The following is a 23343-nucleotide window of genomic DNA, read 5'->3' on the forward strand; positions in this document are numbered from 1 at the left end:
CCAAAATGACTAAATCACTATGATAAGGGAGAGTAAAATAAAACCTGTTTTTTATATTCACAAATGCAATCTTTTTTCTTCATGAATTCAGCGTAGAAACCACATGCCATTATTAGTGAAATATCCCAAGCTTTTTCTAAGCTGATAGCAACCAAAAAAGTTAATCAAGCATCAGTATTCCATCACAGTGATGTTAAGCTTTGACGATAGTTCACAAATCACTGAAAATATATCAACAATAGAGTGAAATAGAATTGGATGACTTGCTTACTTGGAGCTGATGAATTTCGAAAAGAAATAATTGGAATAACGTTATTAGAATAGTAATAAAAATCAATCAGAAAACTCAGTATAAATGAGTTGATTTCTTCACTACAGTGAGTGCATGTGTTGTTACTGTGTGGATCTTGACTCTTGTATTCCCTCCTCAGAGAAAACGCTTTCAAAAACATGTCTTAGAGAATGTTTAACATTGCTCTTAAAATCCTTCCCCATGAAACGGAGTTCAGACAGCTGTTGAAATACGCCAAAGAGACGGCCAATGGAGCCACTGCCAAGGCTGCCAAATAACTTGATTTCTCTCTGTATATTAATATCAGATGCACTGTGTGATAGAGCAAACAGCAGAGAAAAAAGGCCACGATTACAGCCAACATGATGCAAAATAAAAGTCCAGAGTGAAAAGGACTCCTGTCTAACTTGCGTGCAATAAAATTTCGTAAAATTACGGTTGAACCCATGATGTCACATGGATTACTTTACCGATCTCCTTGCTATGTTTCTGGACCTTGATCGTGTAAGGACCCTTGCTGTCTATGGAGGGTCTGAGAGCTCTCAGATTCCATCAAAAATATCTTAATTTGTGTTCCGAAGATGAACGGAGGTCTCACGGGTTTGGAACGACATCAATTAATGACAGTAATTAATGACAGAATTTTAATTTTTGGGTGAACTAACCCTTTAAGTCTTCATGTTTCTCAAGCAAAATGAGTAGCGCAAAATGCTAGCGATGCCAGCAATTCCCAGGAAATGCATGAATTGGGGGGGATTAATAGCATGAATGCAATGTCAATTGCTATACAAATGTTTGCCAAATGTGAACCGATGTAAGAAATAGCAATTTTATGTGTAAATAAATGCAGGAATGTAGATAACCAGTTGCAAATTAGTTGTTTATGCATTTCATAAGACTTCGTTTCAAAGAATATTTACATAAATGTATGTTAATGTAATGCCTTATAGTCCGCATTTAGCAGTTTAAAGCTGGGCGACAACAATATACAGTGCCCTCCATAAGTATTGAACAGTAAAGACAAAATTGCTCTGTTGGCTGTGGAGTCAAGACATTTACAAATATGATTAAAAGATGAATATGAGACAAAACTACAGAATGCCACATTTTATTATTAGCCGTTTCAACACATACATGTTTTACCAAATAAAAAGAACAGCACTTTTAGAGTTCATCCCACTCATTGATGTGAGCATAAGTATTGGGACAGTTGAACATAAGGCAGATATAAAAGATTAAAAGCTATTATTTAGTTGCAGATCCCTTGCACACAATCACAGCAGTGAGTCTGTGACCCATAGACATCACCAGACTCTTGCTCTCATCCTTTGAAATACTTTTCCCAGCCTTTAATGCAGCCAATTCCAATTGTTGCTTGTTTTGGGGAGTTTCTGCCTTTACTCTCCTCTCCAGCTGGTGAAATTCATGTTCAATCAGATTTAAATCTGGAGATTGACTTTTTCTAAGACTTTCCATTTCTTTGCTCTTATAAATTGCTTGACTGAACTGGCAGGGTGTTTTGGGTCACTGTCCTGATGCAATATGAAGCACTTCCCAATGAATCTGGTGGCATTTTCTTGAATATTGGTAGGCAAGATGGTTTTGTACCCTTCCAAATTCATTCTGCTACTGTCATCATACATTAAGTCATCAGTAAAGTTGAGAGGGTCTATTCCAGAGACAGCCATGCATGCCCATGCCATGACACCACCTCCACCATGCTTTACTGTTCCAATACTTTTGGAGGGCACTGTATATTGTATATCACTTGAGTACAGTATGTCGTGAGGATAAAGAGGAAGTTGTTTTGTTAAAAAGTTACAGCGGCCAATTTTCTTAATTGTCAGCAAATATGTCTGTGTCTAACGTTCTAACTGATTATTTTTTGCTTTTGCTTTTAAAGTATTATATCTGAATTTTGTGTTTTGTAAAGATGAGAAAAGAGAAAACGTCTATCTAACTGTGTGAATAAAACAATTTGCCCTAATTATGAACAATCTTTACTCAAAATTAAAAATTCAAATTACGAGTGAATTGAATGTTTATTGAACATTACAATAATTATACAATTAAACTATTATTTTTGCATTTTATATCTAAAGCACTGTTTATGCACGCACTTAGCTTTTATTTTATCACACGATAACTTCATAACACTAAAGTGGGTGGAGGGGGGAACAGCAAAATTATTAAATGACTGAATCACTGGATTATGGAAAAGTTTTAATTTTATTCACAAATGCAAGCTTTAAATTATGCATTTTCATTTATTTATTTACTTTCATGAATTCAGGGTAAAAACCACATGCCATTTTTAGTTAAATATTACAAACTTTATCTAAGCTGTTCAGCAACCAAAAGAAGATACCAAAGCATAGTATGCATGTTTTAAACTTTGGCAACAGTTCATTACAAATCACTGAAAATATATAAACAATAGAGAGAGAGAAAAAAACAGGAATCATGAATTAGATGACTTACTGAGTTTGACTTGATGACTTTTAAAAAGAAATAATGAAATAGTTTTAGAATAGTAAATTATTTATCAGAAAACTGACTAAATGAGTTGATATCTTCACTACAGTGAGTACATTTGCTGTGAGTGGGTGGTTTGTGATATTTGTATTCCCTCCTCAGAGAAAACTCTTTCAAGAACATGTCTTAGAGAATGTTTAACATTGCTCTTAAAATCCTTCCCCATGAAAACATACAGAACGGGGTTCAAACAGCTGTTGAAATACGCCAAAGAGACGGCCAACGGATCCACTGCCAAAGCCACAGAGGAACTGGATTCCTCTCCATACATTATTATCAGATCAACTATGTGATACGGCAGCCAGCAGAGAAAAAAGGCCACAATAACGGCCAACATGATGCGAAACGCTCGTCCAGAGTGAAAATGACTCCTGCCTAACTTGCGTGCGATGAATCCATAGCATGTTGTAATGCATATTAGAGGAATCAAAAAGCCAAACACAAATCTGATTATGCTTAACCTTCTATACATTTTATAATGGTCTATATCACGTTGATAATGCAGGCAGTATGTTTTATTATTTTCTGTGTAAGTCTCTCTTAACATCATAAAAGGCCCACTAAGAATTGAAGCCAGAATCCAGGCCACTGCGCAGGACAGTCGTGCGATGAACAGGCTGCGATGATTTTGAGCCCAAACCGGTGTGATCACCTGAGTAAACCGATCCAGACTAATCAAGCTCAGTGTGAAAACGCTGGCAAACATGGTGATGAGCATAATGAAGTGGAGAATCTTGCACATTATGGATCCAAGCGCCCATTGTTCATCAAAAGTGCTCTTGGTCACGTAGTAAAGAGTGGAAAGGCAGCACAAGAGGTCGGAAATCGCTAGATTGAGAAACCCTACTGTATTAACAGTCCTCTTCATCTTCAGTCCAGCAACATACACGACAAATGCATTTCCAGGAACGCCGAGGATCAAGGTCAGGTAGTAGAAGACCAGAGAACTCACTCTCATCGGACTTTCCAAAATAACATAATAATTCTCCATTGCTGTCATTGAGCTGAAGTGTCCGGTTTATCCTGCTAATATCACATATTGTCAATATAATGTTATAAATCATATTTTAAGTGTTGTGTCAGATAAGAAACTTTTATAAATGAATATATGATCAGCAAAGCTGAATTATGATAACAAATATGCAACCAAATACATACTATTTTAGTATTACTTTAAAGTACATAAAATGTTAAAAATCATATAAATAGCTCTACATAAGCAATCATGACTCACGGTATGATGATTCTGTTCACAATTATCCTGGTAAATGATTTCTTCTCTAATGTTCAAGACTTTATACCACTCCTTCAACTTTATCACTTCATCAGGCTTCACCAACATTTCAAACATGGTTGAGCTGTGAAACATCATGACCCAACTCTATGTGAAGTGACATACGGCCAAGTATGGTGACTCATACTCGGAATTCGTGCTCAGCATTTAACCCATCCAACGTGCACACACACAGCAGTGAGCACACACACACACAGCAGTGAACACACACACACCGTGAACACACACACACCGTGAACACACACACACCGTGAACACACACCCGGAGCAGTGGGCAGCCATTTATGCTGCGGCGCCCGGGGAGCAGTTGGGGGTTCGGTGTCTTGCTCAAGGGCACCTCAGTCGTGGTATTGAGGGTGGAGAGAGCGCTGGACATTCACTCCCCCCACCTACAATCCCTGCCGGCCCGAGACTCGAACCCGAAACCTTTGGATTACAAGTCCGACTCTCTAACCATTAGGCCACGACACGAGGATTCACGGATTTGCGTGTCATCCTTTCGCAGGGGCCATGCATATCTTCTCTGTATCGATTCAATTTTAGTATATGTGCCGCCGTGGCGATGAGCAGAAACTTCTTAAAAAAACATTAAAAAATCGTACTGATCCCAAACTTTTGAGAGGCAGTGTATGTTTTAGAGATTATATGCTCTGCAGTCATGTCATATGTGGCATAAAAAATATAAAACAGGAAATCAATATTTTAACAAAACTATGTTATTGAATAAAGAGCAATAAAGAGCATAACACATAATAGCATTACAATCTGGATTGATGTTACACACACAAGACATTAGTATTACTAGTAATACTGTATATTAGTATACTGTAGATTTTGCATTTAAGACAGAATATTCACAGACATCAAGATAAGTGCCAGTAGACCACATCCTACAAGGAAACACACCAATAACTTCCTCAAAACTTACAGCATCTGTCTCAACAACAACAACAAAAGACTAATTACTAATTAAGAATAGCAAAAACATTGTAAAATAAAACAGTTCCTTCTTTGCCGTATCTCGGTTTCATTGCAGATGTCTGAGAACATCAATAAGAAATAATATTTTTTTTTAGAAAAACAAAAACAAACTAACTCTCTGAATGAGTTTCACAACTTCCTGACCCCAAAAAAGAAATAAAGGAAACAAAAGCAAAAGAGTGGACACATGACAAAGTAAATTATTTGTGCCATGTTGTTTTGCATATTAGGTTTCAGTTTTAAAATAAATAACCTTTTTTGTTAACATACATGACACGAGTATTTAAATTAGGCAATTATTCTGACAATAATATTCCCAGAATTCTGAAAATATCTAATCAGAAAAGACGCTGAATGTGTTATCAAACTACAGTGGACCCAAAAAGCATTTGGACATGTGAGTCACACGTCATCGCATTACATAAGAAAACAGCAAAAAGTGGAAAGAGTCTTGATTGAAAACGCATAGATCTGGCATAGAAAAATGAATGAATAAATGAGTTGATATCTTCACTACATGGACATCAATACTCCGATTTTAATACGATTAAGACAATACTCTAATTAAGAGTCTACCATATAAACAGAGATTTTTGATTACCTTCATCCGGCTAAAGTCATAATCGAAGTAAACACAAATCGAATTAAGACATGTGGAGTATTCCTATTTTAGTCACATTATCGAAGTGCAGTACAGACATGTAAACACCTTAATCAAACTATTACTGTCGTGTATGACTTTTTGCAGTATTTCGCGACAGGATACACACACGGCGGTGGTCAACCGTTTGACGGTGTCGCATGTACAAATAATTAACTGCACTTGAAGCTTTCATAAAATTAAAAATGAAACACCCTATATGACATCATCACGAAGACGAATTAACTTTATACGTGAAATTCTGGGTTAGACGTCGGATGGTGTCACGTGACGTGTCGACGTGTGCTATTAATCGCTCCTATGTATTTTAACATGTAAAATGGGGACATGAAAGGATTATTCTAAAAGCAACTCATGTAAACACCTTAATCATAATATTGTCTTATTCGGAATAAGGTAAATAATTAGATTACTTATGTCCATGTAAAGTTAACATAGTCATTTGTTGTGACTGTGTGGATCGTGACGCTTGTGTTCCCTCCTCAGAGAAAACCCTTTCAAAAACACGTCTTAGAGAAAGTTTAATATTGCTCTTAAAATTCTGCCCCATAAAAACATACAGAATGGGGTTCAGACAGCTGTTGAAATACGCCAAAGAGACCGCCAACGGATCCACTGCAAAAGCTGCCAAACAACTTGATTCCTCTCTATATATTTTTATCAAACGCACTATGTGATACGGCATCCAGCAGAGAAAAAAGGCCACGATTACAGCCAACATGATGCGAAACGCTCGTCCAGAGTGAAAATGACTCCTGCCTAACTTGCGTGCGATGAATCCGTAGCATGTTGTGATGCATATGAGAGGAACCAAAAAACCAAACACAAACCTGGCGATGGTTAAACTTCTAAACAATTTAAAATTGTCATCATGTTGAAAATACAGACAGCATGTTATATTTTCTGTGTAATTCTCTCTTAACATCATAAAAGGCCCACTAAGTATTGAAGCCAGAATCCAGGCCACTGCGCAGGACAGTCGTGCGATGAACAGGCTGCGATGATTTTGAGCCCAAACCGGTGTGATCACCTGAGTAAACCGATCCAGACTAATCAAGCTCAGTGTGAAAACGCTGGCAAACATGGTGATGAGCATAATGAAGTGGAGAATCTTGCACATTATGGATCCATACGGACAGTGATCAAGATGAGATCTATGTGCCAAATAATAAAGACTGGAAAGGCAGCACAAGAGGTCGGCAATCGCTAGATTGAGAAACCCTACTGTATTAACAGTCCTCTTCATCTTCAGTCCAGCAACATACACGACAAATGCATTTCCAGGAACGCCGAGGATCAAGGTCAGGCAGTAGAAGACCAGAGAACTCACTCTCATCGGACTTTCCAAAATAACATTATCCTCCATTGCTGTCATTGAGCTGAAGTGTCCGGTTTATCCTGCTAATATCACATATTGTCAATGTAATGTTATAAATCATATTTAAAATTATGTCAGATGTGTTATTTATAAATATCTGATTAATGCATTACTATTGTAGGCAAGTCTGAATTATGATACAAATGTGCAACTATTAAATGCAACTTTTAGTAGAAAGTACATAAAAATGAATTTTTACAAACAGCAAAATAACTATATAAATAATCATAACTCACGTCTGTCTGTGATGATTCAGTTATCCAGTTCACAGTAGAATGTTCTAGTGAAGAATGTTTTTTTTCTTCTCATGTTTAATACTTCTAAACACTTCATGCAAGAGGTTTCACCAACACTCGGTTGAGTTGTGAAACATCATGATAATCTCTACGTAAAGATGGTTAAGTCTTCATGTTGAGATACGACTCGCAGGTTCGATTTCCAGGGAATGCATGATTTTTTTTAATGTAGGCCTATAGCTCGAATGCAATGTAAATTGCTTTGGAAGTGTTTGCCAAATACATACATCTATTACATGTAAGAAATAGAAATTCAATATGTAAATAAACAGGAATATAGACTAGACAACCATAGCGCTTATCACAAGACTTTGTTGCAAAAAACTTGCCAACTGAAATTAGCAATTCATTTTGTGGTTATATAGTGGATTATGAAAGCAGTTTCATTTTGAATTTCGAAATTCGACTTTGTTGCCAGTTTGAATTTGAAAGGTTTTTAACAATGTGAGTCAGTGGGAGATTTTCTAACACTAATATTTTTACATACTTTCATCCAAACCTCTGCTGCCATTTTCAAAACTAATAACCATTTCTCGTGGTGTCATTGTGGGTAACTTGGTTAGAAAGCTACTTGAGGGATGAACGTTGATGCACATGCGCATTATCAGGTTAGAGATTTCTGGTGGTGAGTGGATGGTAGAGCAGCATGTGTCACATTGAGTAGATATTACAAAGCATAATTAGATTTGTACAAAAGTATAGTCACTGAAAAGCAATGCTATTTTTATATGCTAGGTAACAAACTTGTGTTACGGTAGGCTAGAACAATGGATCAGGCCCATTTGTCAAAAGATAAAACAGTGATGAGAATCACGTCCCCCGTCTCTCAAACTATTTTTGCATAGTTTTAGTTTTGGGTCTGACATGCAAAACCCCATCTACCATAGGGTGAACATACGTGCCATTTTTCTCGGATGCATCCTGGCTAGGATTTCTATATTGCCTAAAATATCTCGGATTTGGCTTTGTTTGCATGTGCAGACCGATCGGCAGGCACGTGCACTTTGGGCATCTTCCCCTTGATACACAAAGTGCCTTTTTGTCAAGGCAGTTTTTATTTTTTTGTAATTTAACGCCCTTTTGTGAAGGCCTGCACAATCTAACTATTAGTAAAATTAATTAATAGTAGTTTAGCCGTGAATTAAATTATCCGCATGACCTTTCACCTGACGGTCTCATCCGGGACGATCCCTCATGTTCAGACACCTTTAGGATGCCTTCAATAACGTCTGCGGGTGCCGGTAAGTGGAGTTCTCAGAGCGGTGTGCTTGTAAAATTATATTATTGAATTATTATTATTTTAATCCTGCCTACTATTGTAGGTACAACAGCGCCTCCTAGTGGCTTGGCTACATTTGTCTTTACATTTCTGCTTTTTATTCAGCTCAGCAACAGCTATAGCTATATGTGAGTTTGTCCATATTAGGGATTTCCTGCACGTCAGACGTTTCTGCGCAACAGCACCCTCTGGCTTCCAGTATGAATGAAGCATGCACTGCACCAGAGTGTTCAGCTCTCCTGATATTCACATCTCTTCATTTTGGATACGAATAAAATGTCAGGTCATGTCTCTTTTCATTTAAATCTAGAAACCTCTATGTGAAAACGAGGGGACGAATTGACATTTTATTAAAATGGATATTAAATTTTAAAAATGCAGCTAACGTAGTTCTACACACAGCAATAAAAACAAAGGTGCTTGTTCTCTTTCTTTCTTGCTGTTTAATTGGGAAAAGTTTAAATCGCGTCGTTTTATCTGACTAAAAACTATTCATACTTTGAACTATTATTATTACAGTATTTATTTAAAAAACGTACCTTAAAAATTATTATCACAACACTGGTAAAACAGGCTTGGGCTATACTGATTTTCTCGTGCTCAGAATTATACTTATCAATCCTGTTTTTATAATCATTATCATTCAAAAAAGGAATAAATTCAGAACAGGATTAGAATAGAATTCTATTTTAAATAAGACAGGAATATTTCTTTCTACAACAACAACAGTAGTGTTTACAACAGCATAACTCCATAAACTCAACAACAACAACAATAATAATAATATCATTCCAGAGTAATTAAGAGGTGCAAAAAATGTCTTTAACATTTAAACTTGGTCTTTTCTGTTCTGTGTTTCTTTTTCAAAGCTGTGTCATGGCATTTGCTGCTGTATCAATACAGAAGCATCCATTTCGATACACATATCAGCAAGGAGCACAGCCCTATTAAAAGCTGTGTCCCATGTGCCCCTTTTATACTTTGAGCACCCGCCCCTCCAAAGGTCTCTGCACGATCCTGCCGATCGGTGTATGACAGGGATGGGCAACTTCGGTCCTGGAGGGCCGGTGTCCTGCAGAGTTTAGCTCCAGCTAGAGCTGGAGTCAAGTCCAGCTTTGTCGAGTCCAAGACCAGGACTAGTCAAGACCGAGTCCAAAGAGGCTCAAGTCCAAGTCGAAAAATTTCGAGTCCAAGTCAAGACCGAGTCCAAATGAGAGAAAAAAAGGATCCTCTTCAAGACCACATACTTAATTATTGATAATGTATGTGATGCGAGAGACAGCATATCTTCTATTCTAAGAAAATTATTTTGCATTATTATTTGTAATGATAAAAAGTAACAACTCTGTAGGACTTCAAACTAGATCCTGGAGGGCCAATGCCCTGCAGACTTTAACTCCAACTGGCTTAACACACCTATCTGAAAGTTTTTAGTGTGTCTAGTAAGAGCTTGATTAGCTGGTTCAAGTGTGTTTAATTAGGGTTGGAGCTAAACTCTGCAGGACACCGGCCCTCTAGGACCAAGTTTGGAGCTGTAGGATCAAATTATTTTTATTTACTTTAGCTACACAGCAAAGAATCCAGGGTGAAATGAACTCTCCTCGGAGTACATGTGAGACCACACTCAAGAGTGTGAAATAAGAGTGTTATTTTTGTAGCGAGCAGAATCACCAAAGATGAAAATCTTTAAAAATATAAGGGTCAAGAGCCCAACTAAAGTAAACGCTGACCACTATAATGGTGACACAGAAATTGTGATTTTCGTCTTTGGCGATTCTGCTCGTTAACATCAGGTGTCTTAAATAATGGTCAATCACCACTCAATGAATCTCTTAATTACCTCAATAACTTAAACTCTGCTTCAGTGCTAATTTAACACTCTTATTTCACACTCTTGAGTGTGGTCTCACATGTACTCCCAGGAGAGTTCATTTCACGCTGGGTTTTTTGCTGTATAGCAATTCAATATATGCAACTTCACATTTTCAGTCTTTTTATTATAGTGTAACAGTATTGTTATACAATATTATATATTATACTGCTTTATAATAATAATTGTGTATAACAGACATATCCACTGATTTGCATTGATTTTGCCTTTGTAATAATAGTCCTGCACGAAATGAGGATAACAGTGTTTTTTTTTTTTTTTTTTTGCAATGATTACTTGTGATAAATAAATGAATAATTAACTGTGCATATTAGGCCCAACAAAAACACAATAATTATTATTTCATTATTGTAAAGAGTAAGTTTAGGGCTGGGGTAGGTGTAGACGTTAATAAAACAATCTAACAGATAGAAAATTTAATTAGAAACATCTAAACTTTTCAGAACCAGTAAGTGCACCCTGGGTCATGTGACAAGAACCGGCCAATCAGCTTCATACTTTCCGTATCAAAATTGAAAGCTAAGTCAAGATGGAGAGACAGCTGATCATAGCTGTACAAGGATAGCCATTTTTTAAATAAATTTAGTTGCAGGGCTACTGAAAGGGATTTTTAGTGCTGGAAATCCATTTATCCTTTGCTGAAACCGCCGCGTCTTCATGGAGAGCACAGGTCATGGTTGCTTAGCAACGGCAGACGCCACAGGAGCGCAAGCATAGGGTGCAGCTACAAAGTGCTTTGGAAAGAAGGAGAAAGCGGCGCGCCTAGCTTTTTCCACACGTTTTTAGGCGCGACATGCGAATGTGGTTTTGTTTTGAAGGAGTTATTGGACTTTGGCGAGTCCATTAACCAAGTCCGAGTGCAAACACCAACGAGTCCGAGACAAGTCCGAGACGATAGAAAAATGTCTCGAGACCGGACTCGAGTACTACAGCCCTAGCTCCAGCCCTAAACAAACACACCTGAAGTAGCTAATCAATGTCTTCAAGATCACTAGAAAGTTACAGGCAGGCGTGTTTGATTAGGGTTGGAGCTAAACTCTGCAGGACACTGGCCCTCCAGGACTGAAGTTGTCCATCCCTGGTGTATGATATCGGTTCCTTGTTTTCGACCGCTCTCGAGGTAGGCTACTTCGAAATCCTGGCCAGGACGCGTCCGGGAAAAATGGTACATGGTAACCCTAATGTAACATAATTTTATTAAATCCTTTATATAGCCTATATTATGCATTTATGAGCTCATATTAGCCTAACTGAAAAACTGTAGTTGGTGCTTTTGCACTGCAGGACCATTTAAATGAACTAGAGACGGCAAAATTGTGATTAAAGTGCATTTAAAAGAAATGGTGACCAGTTGCAGGTCGATTAAAACACATTGTGACTCAACTAAACTACTACTGCTGAGAGCACAGTGACACCCGCCTATGTAGTAAAAAGAGGAACATGTTTAAAGTGGAAATGACTGAGATAAAGGTTTTCTTCTGAAAAAGAATCAACAAAACACGCATTCTAAAAAATAACTTCTTATTTTTGCTTCTGATCTTTTAAAGTCTCATGCCGAATGACGCAAAGCTATTGGTGAATGGTGAAATTCAAAGTTCTAAATCCAAAATGTCATCATCCGGAGTTCTTTTTGTTTCGTAAAAAAGATAATTAGTCAACATAAGACTGTTTTCATGACTTTTGTGCATTTACTTGTAATGTAAACGCCGAGCTCACGTGCACAGACTCTTGACAGGAATGGCGCAAATTTCTTAGGTGAGGCATATGCTTGACTAAAAATTAAATAAATGACATAATTAACAACAACAACATTAAATTAGGTTACCTATGTGCAGGAAGAAAAAAAAAAATCAAGAATAGTTAAGGTTTTCCCTTACAAAAATTAACCACTTTTGTTGTAGTTAAACCGCATGTTAACCACAAATTAATGCATTTGCTACAACAACCACAGTTTAACCATGGTATTTGTGGTAAAACTGTCATTATACAAATGGCAATCAATCAACAAAAACCATGGTTAATTTTCGTAAGGATCATTAAGAGAAAACTATAGGCTATATTAATACAACAGACATTAAAGTGAAAGTAAGCCTTTTATTTAAGAAATGAGAGACAATGTAAAGTCAATCTGTCATTTTCACCAAATACCAATACTCTACTTACAAATAAACTAACAAAATGAAATGACAAAATATGATTTGGGTTTAAATAGCCTAGTTTTAATATGTGAGAAGAGAGAGTGTGGAGTGATATATTAGACATTTGAAAGGCTGTGTAGGAAAAGAAAACATTTGACTGAAACAATAATCAGTTATAGCATACAGTTTGGCCTTGTTAAATATTTGGCCAAAGAATGACACCACAGACTAATCAAGTATTCCATAAAGTCCAAATATATTACTGAATAAACTTTTTGTCCAAAGTAAGTGTTATTTTGAATCTTTCATGATCACGAAACAACAGTAAAGTGAAAACAATATTATAGAAAAACTATAAAATGATTGAAGACAATGTCATCAATAGTAAAATATTAAAATCTGGATTGACATTAAACACACTCAGTAACAGTATAGCATTAGTATCTATTCTTAGCAGTATGTAGTCTATTGTATTCATGTATTATATAATATATTCATGTATATTTTTAATTGTACATTTTATTTTTAATTACGATGAGTGTTTCGACCTGTAGATCACATCCTGTTAAAATACACACCATTAACTTCCTCAAAACTTACAGCATCTGCCAAAAAATAGGCTCAGTATTAAAGACTGCAATCTGCTTTTGAGCTTTCGGTGCACAAGAAACTGCTTTGTCATGAACTAGTTCACAAAACCCCTGTTAATTCTAATAAAAATCGGTACAAAATGCAACAAAAAATGAGCAATGCTTAGGAATGACTTATTGTAACATAAAACAATATCATATCTATGTTTTATTGCAGAAGTTTTAGAACAGATCATTTTAGATGCACGTAATGCATTTCAAAACATCCTGACAAAGAAGAAACCAGAATGGACACTTCCTATTGAAAAGTGCTTAAGTATGCTGATTTGCATATCTTAAGTTTCAGTTTTAAAATAAATATTCAGGATAGTTCACAAGAGTATTTGGTCTAGAAAATTACTCTGAGAATAATGCAAAATGAAATAAAATATTAAAGCAAGTGGAACAAGTCTTGTTTGAAAGTGCATAGGTTTGGCATAGAAAAATGATCTGAACACAGTATAAATGAGTTGATTTCTTCACTACAGTGAGTGCATTTGTTGTGACTGTGTGGATTGTGAAGCTTGTGTTCCCTCCTCAGAGAAAACCCTTTCAAAAGCACGTCTTAGAGAAAGTTTAACCTTACTTTTGAAATCCTGCCCCATGAAAACATACAGAATGGGGTTCAGACAGCTGTTGACATACACCAAAGAGATGGTCAACTGATCAACTGCCAAAGCCACAGAGGAACTTGATTTCTCTCCGTACATTGCTATCAAATCTACTATGTGATATGGCAACCAGCAGAGAAAAAAGGCCACAATTACAGCCAACATAATGCGAAACGCTCGTCCAGAGTGAAAATGACTCCTGCCTAACTTGCGTGCGATGAATCCGTAGCATGCTGTGATGCATATGAGAGGAACCAAAAAACCAAACACAAATCTGATGACGCTTAACCTTCCAGGTGTTGTACGGTCATAATCACCTTCTTCATCAGCATAAAAAGTGCAAAGTGTGATGTTAAACTCTGTGTAAGTTTGTCTTAATAACATAAAGGGCAAACTGAGTGCCAAAGCCAAGACCCAGGCCGCTGCACAGGACAGTCGCGCAAGCAACAAATTACGATGATTTTGAGCCCAAACCGGTGTGATGACCAGAGCAAACCGATCCAGACTAATCAAGTTCAGTGTGAAAACGCTGGCAAACATGTTGATGACTATAACAGAGGGGAGAATCTTGCACATGACGGATCCATACGGCCAGTGATTCTCAAGAAGGATCTCCGCCACACTGAACGGTATGGAAAGGCAGCATAAGAGGTCTGCAGTTGCTAGATTGAGAAACCATATTGTATTAACAGTCCTGTTCATCTTCATCCCAGCAATGTACACAACAAACAAGTTTCCGGGAACTCCGAGGAGAAACGTCAGGCAGTAGACGACCAGAGAAAGTGTCCTCATGGACTCTTTCACCTCTGGAGACACAGGGTCTGTCTCACTTTCATTAAAACACCATGAACAATCATATCCACTTGAGGATTCATTGATGTAATCGTCTGTAAATGTCTGGTTCATTTTGCTCGAGTTGCTGCTGTCCAAAGCACCGTTTATCCTATAAATTTATCATATACAGTATTATCAGTATCATCCAATTCATTTTGCAGATGCTTTTATCCTTTTATGAGGAAAATAAGCATCAAAATTCTATATTCTTAAACTATACATTTTATATTTATACTATGCAGTTACTTAATTGAATGTTTACATGCTTTGAATCGCACTTGAGGTTTACAGATCGGATATAAATGTCTTGTACTCACCTCACCAGCTGCTCTGTAGTTACTGGCAATACTTACCCCGCTTGCCACTTTAAGGCGGAACCACAGGAAATGGGAGGAAGTCCTACTGATTTGATGAAATCACTAACAAAGAACTTTTAGGGTGATTGCATGAATAAATTTCCTTTTGTACAGAATATAATTTTCAGTATTCTGTCTAGAATGCTGTTCTTGTATCACAAACTGAAGGAATTCTGAGAAAACGTTTCATCATGCAATCTCTCACATTATGTGAGACAACAACCAAACCTGGAGAAGCACAAAGCTGTGTTTATCCACAACTTTGTACAAGTGCAAAAGCAGCATGACCAGTGCCTATTTAACTGCTTATCACTGCTATTCACCACCAAACAGTCCTCAAATGAACTGTGTACTAAATGTACTATATATGGCAGTAGCATCATAACGTGTCTACGTGCATTTACAAAATGACGGCTGATTACAGTCATGGCTGTTGAAGAGTACTGCATTCCTGAGAGCTGACTACATGTGAATCATGAAGGAATTTAGATATTTATTTGCCTAACCAAATTGGATGAGTAATTGGTTTATATCAAATAAACCAGGAGTTTAACATTCTTTAACTCAATTTAGATAAGTCTTTAAGTCTCTCGTTTTTCCTCTTTCCTGGCGAGAGAAAAAAATCCCCAAAAATGTGAGATCACATTATTTATTGGAATTATTATTATTATTTTTTTTTTTTGCTTAGCAAGAAAACAAAAAAAAAAGTAAACATTTTTTTTTCCCAGATTAACAGATGCGTAAAATTCATAAGATGTCTATAATAAACAATCAGGCCATTGTCACAAAAACGATACAATTTGAGTAATTTAATATTTTTTATTGGAAATATTTTGTAAACATTGATTTGCCCACTTTATTGCATGAGAAAAAATAAAAATAAAAAACTCAAAATGTGATTATTTACACCATGGTTTTGGCAAAACAGTTGAATCTAATTATGTGCTTAAGTACTAAATAAAAGGGGAAGCAAATGAGCTTTTAAAAAGGTACCAACACCAAAACCTACAGGAATAATTTAATTATCAAACATTACTTCAGTCCTTCCAAGACTACTGTTTCATTGAAAAGACACCCACCTCATCTGGCAACAACTATACACAAACAGCAGAGCAATGGAACTATGTTTTTTTTTCATATATAATCTATGTCAACCGTCAACATCATTCAACAGTTTTGAGGATTATTTCTTGCTTTCAAAAGAGCACACACAAGAGTGTAAAATGTTACACTACAGCTATCAGTACAGGTCATATGTCCACAGAATGTTTATCTTTATAGGAAATACTATACCACTGAATCTGTTCATGCAAGGAGAAAATTCATTATGTAACATACAATATGCAACCGTAAGAATGAGTTTAACATTTGAATTAATACAGGTTTACAGTTTGTTCTAAAAAAAATAACTGCATTAGTATTGAATTCCACCAGAAGTTGAACAGCATCCCAAATAGTCCACCATTAGTCAATATTCTTGTCAAGTAAAGGTAAATACAGGAATCTGTTGTGTGGTTAAATTAAATATATACATAATCAAATCTGTACAGTACAAATTGTCAAACATCTTCGCCTCCCTACTGCTGCCTCTCTGGATTTGAAACCAACATTAGCTTAAACAGCAATTAACCAGCAAGAATAAGTTTCTTAATACAGGATGCAACAACAAGTTCTAAGAAAGTGGCCTCCACAGAAAACACAAAGCAAATTATATACAAGGCCAGAGTCTGTAATAAGTATTTTCTGGCTGTCGCCATAAAGGTTTATGAGCCAAACTTAAAGTCCAAACTTAGACAGAAGTGACAATGTAAGACCCACTTTCAGTTGTGTCTCCTTTAGTGTCTCTCTTTTTTGCATTGCTTGTAATAGGTGTTGGGATCTGGGATGGTCTTGGAGTTGTGCTGTCGGCACTACTCTTCCTGGGGCTTGGTGTGTAATTAAAAGGACTTACCCTAGCAGCCACAGCACCACTAGGGGAGCTGTGTTTGCTGGAGTTAGTTGAGCTAAATGGTGTGCGTTCAGCAACTGGGAATTCATGGACCTCTGTGCCAATGTTTGGGTTACTTGGAGCAGGCTTGATATCGGCGACTTTTTTATCAAGAGACTCACTACTCCTGAGTAAATTCAGATTAGTTTCTGAACCTAGGTGGCCCATACCAGCATTCTCACTTGCTAGTGGCTGTTTTGAGTGCGATTCGCTTGAGTCCCTGTCACAAGGTAGCCCTTTGCTTGACTGACTGTCGATAACAGGAGGTGTGTTTGCTGTGGGTGATTTACTAGGCCTTGGATTGTTTATGGGACAGTCTTCAATTCTCACCCAGACATCTTCTGTCTTGGACATAGCAGCACCCAATGAATGAGCAGCATCACCAGTTGGATCTGGTAAGTCTAAGGTCATAGAAGGTGCATATGAGTTTTCGCTCTCTTTCATTTTCCTCCATGTTCCTTTGCGTTCCAGGCCCCCCTCTTTGCCTGGTTTTTGAGGAGGATTAGCGGTTTGCCGCTCATCCTCACTTCTACCCTTTTCACTGGACTCAGACGAAGCAGAAAGAATGGAAGAGCTGCTGCCGGTTCTTTTCCAAGTGCCTACTCTTGGGAGAGATGATGAATGTTTGCTGTGCTCCCTTTTCCATGTCCCCGTCCTGTTGATTGGGAGCCTGGAAGGGCTTTCTGAATGGGATCGCGAGATGTCATGCCTTCGGAGTGACTTAGAATCACCATTCTCTGCAGTGTTCTGACCATGAGGAGACTTTCTCCAACCACTTCCCTGGTAGGGCAGACTAAGTGACATATCCGGTAAGGATGGACTAGATACTGGAGTCTGTGACTGACTAGTAGATGAAGGAGACAAGGACTCGAAAGATGCAGACTCCTCTAATTTCCTTTTTAGTGTTGGACTAGGGGCTTCTTTGATAAATGTTGACTGACGAACAAGTCCAGGCTTCTCGGACCGGTCAGACTCACTCCCACTGGATTTGGTTGATGACATTCTGGATAACTCTGCCTTCTTTGAAGGACCTGAGGCTCCGCACTGGCTTAGACTTTTCGAGGCAGATTCACTTCTAGGAATTCCACTGGTACTTCTCGGCAAACCACTCTGCTTCGCTGGTGTTTGCTGGCCCAGTTGCCTCCCTGGAGAAGTGTAAGCCATGCGTCCGGATCCCGAAGATTTTGTTGAAGTAGCACTGGGGGAGGCAGTGCGAGGCAGCTGAGATAATTTGTTGGATGTGCTCAAACCATTCCTACCAGGTGAAACTGAGGCACGACCAGGGGACTGCATGGGCCTTGTTAGAGATTGCTGAACTGGTCTAGAAGGTGTGGAGTCTCTAGACCCAGATCGAGAGGAACCTTTACTTGACCCTCCTTGAGATGATGCTGGGTCCCTGGCAGGACTAGATTCACAACATGCTGGGATTTTCATGGTTCTTGGAGAGTTTCCAGGACCAGGTGCTTGGGATGGTGGTTTTGACATTTGGCCACGTGGAGGGGGCTTTTTCGGGACCGGACTGGTGCTAGGAGAGCTGCTCCTCACACCAGGAACATGAATCATTGTCCTCCCTCTGGAGATGACAGGAGCTTGAGCTTGTCTGTGCTGAGAAGACATGCTTTCAAGACTGGGTCGGGGCTTTCCTGTGATTAGACTTTTATACACTTTCTTTCCTCCTTTCATACTCTTAGTTTCTTCCTCTTTCTTTTTGGACTCTAAAGTGCTTTTCTCACCCGGTTTTAGTATTCTTGGGCCTTTATTTGTAGCAGGCTTATTGTCCTCCTGATTTAAAGGAAGGTGGAAGGGTGATCCAATGGAAATGCCCGATTTGAGAGACAGAATAGAGTCTGAATCAGAGGAACCTTGTCTGGAGAGACTCGCTGCAGCCTGATGAAGACTGCTAACTATAGAATTGGCCCCCTCTTGAATGGCTTTCCAATCAAATGATTCAGAGTCTGGTGATAAGGCTTGCTCTGAAATAGGGCTATGTGTGTCTGTGAGATCTAATATAAGATCTGGTTCCTCTGCTAAAATTCCATCAGCCAACATGCTCTTTTCTTCCTTAACCCCTGTTTCCTCAGACTTACTTCTTGGTGGCTGTTTCTTTTTCTTTGGCATTGCAGAACTGATGCATTCTTGGAGAAGGTCATCTTCAGAATCAATACTGAGAGAGCTAAGGGAACTATTTCTAGAGAAGCACACAGGGGTGTCCTCAACATGAAAGGCCTTTGGTGGATAACCAGAGGCTTGTGGCCTGGGCACTTCCATCTGAGTTGCATCGTCTTTGTGTGAGCAATCTTTGTTGTTGTTTTCTTGGTCAATGTCACTTAATGAGCTAAGGGATGAGTTTCTTGAGAAACATACAGGTGTGTCTTCAATGGAAAACTTCTGCTTCTCATCGCACACTGCAACTGTATTTTCTTTGGGTGCTTGTGGAAACCCTCCTGGTTTTTGAAGGGGTTTTGTTGGAGCCGTCTGAAACGCCGATACTCTGTTGGTGTTTACTGGCTGTTCTACACTGCACTTCAAAGGGGTGACTTTTCTTTGCTCTTTCTCTTTTCGCAGCTCAGCTTTTTCTTTAGACAAGTCAAGATCATCATCCTCAAAGTCAAGCGAACTCAGTGAATCATTGCGAGAGAAGCAATAAGGTGTGCCCTCAATTGGTGTGTAATGATGCGGAGAATCAAAGGCAAACCCAGGACGCGTTCTCGCCTCGGGATTAGCAGACTTATCAGCAAACTCTCTTGTGACAACTTTGGGCTCTTGCTTTTCTGTTTCTTTGTTTTTATCTGGATATGATACAGCTTCTGACAAGCTATTAGGAGCTTCTGGCCGTTTGAGCATCCTTGCTCTGTACTCACTACTTTGTGGCATAGGTTTTACAGGAGAAGTTGGCTTTTTCTTTTCCAAGTCTTGCTGAACTAGGTTGCCAGTGGCAGTGGATGGATGCTGAGCCTGTTCAGGCATCTTCTGCACTCTAAATGGCTTATGAATTTTGCCTTTGGGCATTGCCGAATTGATACACTCTGCAAGAATATCGTCGCCTTCATTCTCAGCCAGGGAAGACTGCATGGGAGGTGATAAACCTGTATCTTTAGCCTCTGCACTTTTCCCCTCTGGCAGAGTGTCTCGTCTTTGACCAGATGTTTCTGCATGGGGAGCTGAACCTTCAATACCCGCCAACTCATTTGGGGGTGAATCAATTGTGAGGTCACTGAGAGATGTTGCTGTGGAGAAGTTAATGGGTGTTCCCTCAACACAGTACACCCGGGGCATGTCCTCACAGTGTGTGAGGGCAACATGCTTCTGCTGCTGTCCTCGGTTTTGTGGTGGCAACAATTTATAAACCGGGAGCTGACTTGGCTTGCGAGCCACGGGTGGTGGTATTCTAGAGGTGCTTGAGGGCAATTGCTTTTTCGGTTTTCTTGATGATTTTGTTGGCATTGCTGAGTTAATACAAGCTTCTAGAATCTCTATGTCATCATCATCATCCGAGTCATCCAAGATGTCTTTTCCAGGTTCAGTTGTTGATGGTGGTTTCGCTTGAACCTTGGGTTCTTGAATGTCTTCTTTCTGAAGCTCTGTTTCATTACAATGGTCATCCTCATGAACTGGGGGCATTATCTTCAGCTCAACATCTTTCTGAATAAAGGGCTCATCTAAACTTAGTGCACTAAGACTCGAAGCACAAGAGAAGCCATCTGGAGTACTTTCTGTGGCAAAATGTAAAAGAGTATCATTATCTGGTAAAACCTGCACTTTCTGTACAGCAGCACTTACAACTGCATGTCTTGGAGCCAAATCGCGTTTTTCAGAATGGAGTGGCACAGTAACTTTTTGTTTAACTGATGTGGATCGTGGAGGTGGAGGTGGTGGTGTCTTGCTGCGACTTGGCGGCATTGTTTGTCCTGGGCTATCAGGCAGATCACTCGGACTGATAATCCCACTTACCATCCCACTGCATGGCTCACTCTGCACAGAACTTGCAATGGAATGACTCTCAAAACTGTCAAGGGAGCTGACAGATGTGCATCTGCTGAACATGAGTGGAGTCTCTTGTAGGTAATGTTCAGGGGGACTTTTGGGTGTCTGGGCACCACTTTTGGATGGTGACTTGGCACCTGATGAAAATTCCACTGTTTTATGATGCCTGGAAGCATCTCCATGTCCCAAGTGATGTCGTGGAGGCTTGAAACGAACATAATGGCCTGATGATTGGCTCTCAGATGTGCGTTGGTCAGATGCAATGTTACTAGTGGATTCTTTTTGTGATATAGGTAGAGTTGGGTAGTTATTGGCCGAGTTGACATTACGCTTGCAGCTCTCCATTTCATCTTCCTCTGAGGACAATGATGATAAAGAGCTACCACGTGAAAAACAAATGGGCGTGTCCTCCACACAATACGTCTGTAATGTTTCTTGATTTATTGTGGGAGCCTTGCATGCTGGGTTCTTCTGAACTGCTCTCGTTGGTCCTGCTCTGCTTTGAGCAGACGAAGGATGAGGCTGCTTTTGCCTACCCTGGTTCTTTAAAGATGTCACAGAGGAGGAACTATCTTGGCTTAAATGGTCTTTGACAGAACTTTGATTAGAAGATGGCTTTGAATGACTAAACATGGCCTTTTTGGAGGACGCCTCAGAGTACTTCAAACTGTAATCAATAGGCTGTTCTACATGATGATCCTCATTGTATTTCATGCTGTAGTTTGGAGTTTGCTCATCAAGCTGCTCTTCTTCTGAATAACGCTCGCTGTAGTTTGTTGGTTTGTCGTCGGCATAATCATCAACAGTGCAGATAGTCTGAGAGATCTTTTTGTTAAGTCCATGACTTGACCCACTGTTAATTTGTTCATTTGAGCCCCTTGACCTAAATCCAGGCAGGTCCTGTTGAACAAACCTGGGTTGGTACTTTTTTAGTTTATCTTCTCCGTCACTGCTGGCTTCAGTGTACATGGGGTATCCTGGGCTTTGCGATCTCTGTGGTTTCTGATCTGGTCGTTTCATTTCATCATCAAGGAGCTTAGGCCTTGCCCACCTTTCATTCTGGCTTGGGCTTTGTCGACCTGAGTTGAGCTGTTCATCAGAATACTTCAAACTGTAGTTAATAGGTGTGTCCAGGTCTCCATTGTCATCTTCCATGTGATTCGCATTGTGTATTTTATGGGCAAGATCTGCAGGATATTTTCTATAGACACAGCATTTGCCTTCATCATCTTCTGAATAGGAATCCACTGAGGGCTTCATTTGACCTCTCTTTCCATAGCCATCAGTGCTGTTGACACTGTTCAGACTGTCATTAGAAGCTCTGTACTCCAGTTTGGGCATTGGGCACGGTCTGCTCGAAGGGTCAGTTTTGCTGTAGCTGTATATATTTTGGTGACCATGAACAGCGTTTTGGCGTCGGATCATGTCGTCTTGCACAATGTGAGGGTCTGGTGTGGATCCTGCGGTTCTATCATCCATACTTAAGTGCATGCTCTGCACTTCCTCCATAACTACCGCAATTTGAGCTGCAGTCGTGGGAATCTGCACCATTCGCTTGGCAGCCTCTGCATCGGAATGGAAACCCCTTCGCTCTCGATCTAGACTTCTGTCCCTCTCAGCTCGGATGCTTTCTCCATTTCCTCTGTTGTCTCGAGATGATGGGCTTGAGAGCACTGGGGTGTTCATATAAGGTGATCGAACACCAACTCCATTGGGGTTATAGCCATCTGATCGACAGATACCATCATAATCGGTGTAGACGTTATGCTTATGTCTTGGCTTGGCCCGATGGGAGGCTTTCGGGCTCAAGTTGTCAATGTTATCGAAAGTTTCAGAGAGCTGCTGTGCATCTAGTTCTTCAATTAGTGCTTTCTGTTTTCTTACATGCAGAGACGGTAGACTGGATCCAGGAGACATGATGTTGGCATCCTTATACTTGGCAGGCCGATTCGCCATGAGGTTTCTCAAAGCAGCGGCACTTCCCATAGCTATCATCTTGTGCTTGGAGTGAATGAGGTTCTTCAGCATGCTGACTGCACCCATATCCCATAATGCCTCTTGATCTTTTGCATTCCGAGCAGAGAGGTTCCACAGGGTCCCACAGGCATTGCTCACTATTGTCAGACTGTGTGATTTAAGGTGCTGAAGAAGAGTCTGAAGACAGCTGTTTTCCCTTAATATTTGCCTGAAATAAACA

The 23343-nt window shown here is 39.2% G+C and overlaps 5 protein-coding genes across 5 annotated transcripts in view; 1 reads left to right on the forward strand and 4 right to left on the reverse strand.

Moving 5' to 3' along the window:
- LOC306865755 (serine/arginine-rich splicing factor 9-like) overlaps positions 1–23343 on the forward strand; it is a 343328-nt gene that overhangs the window by 195704 nt on the left and 124281 nt on the right. The gene's annotated exons all lie outside the window — the stretch shown is intronic.
- On the reverse strand, positions 2871–3785 carry LOC306866263 (C3a anaphylatoxin chemotactic receptor-like; the record flags this gene model as incomplete). Its single annotated transcript, XM_079411356.1, has 1 exon — positions 2871–3785. One exon carries the CDS (start codon positions 3783–3785, stop codon positions 2871–2873), a length of 915 nt encoding a protein of 304 aa, XP_079267482.1.
- LOC306866264 (C3a anaphylatoxin chemotactic receptor-like) lies at positions 6173–7129 on the reverse strand (the record flags this gene model as incomplete). Its single annotated transcript, XM_079411357.1, has 1 exon — positions 6173–7129. One exon carries the CDS (start codon positions 7127–7129, stop codon positions 6173–6175), a length of 957 nt encoding a protein of 318 aa, XP_079267483.1.
- LOC306865924 (C3a anaphylatoxin chemotactic receptor-like) lies at positions 12694–15187 on the reverse strand. The gene is made up of 2 exons (XM_079410780.1): positions 15137–15187; positions 12694–14928 (listed from the first exon to the last, which is right to left on the reverse strand). Exon 2 carries the CDS (start codon positions 14889–14891, stop codon positions 13857–13859), a length of 1035 nt encoding a protein of 344 aa, XP_079266906.1. The 5' UTR covers positions 14892–14928; positions 15137–15187; the 3' UTR covers positions 12694–13856.
- The window catches only part of LOC306865495 (adenomatous polyposis coli protein-like), a 43173-nt gene continuing 35813 nt past the window's right edge, over positions 15984–23343 (reverse strand). The window contains exon 17 of the mRNA XM_079410122.1: positions 15984–23331. Within this exon, the coding sequence (XP_079266248.1) occupies positions 16965–23331 (6367 nt within the window). The 3' untranslated portion in view covers positions 15984–16964. The remainder of the gene's footprint in view (positions 23332–23343) is intronic.

This window comes from Barbus barbus (genome assembly GCF_936440315.1).
Source record: "Barbus barbus genome assembly, chromosome: 47".
NCBI lineage: Eukaryota > Metazoa > Chordata > Actinopteri > Cypriniformes > Cyprinidae > Barbus > Barbus barbus.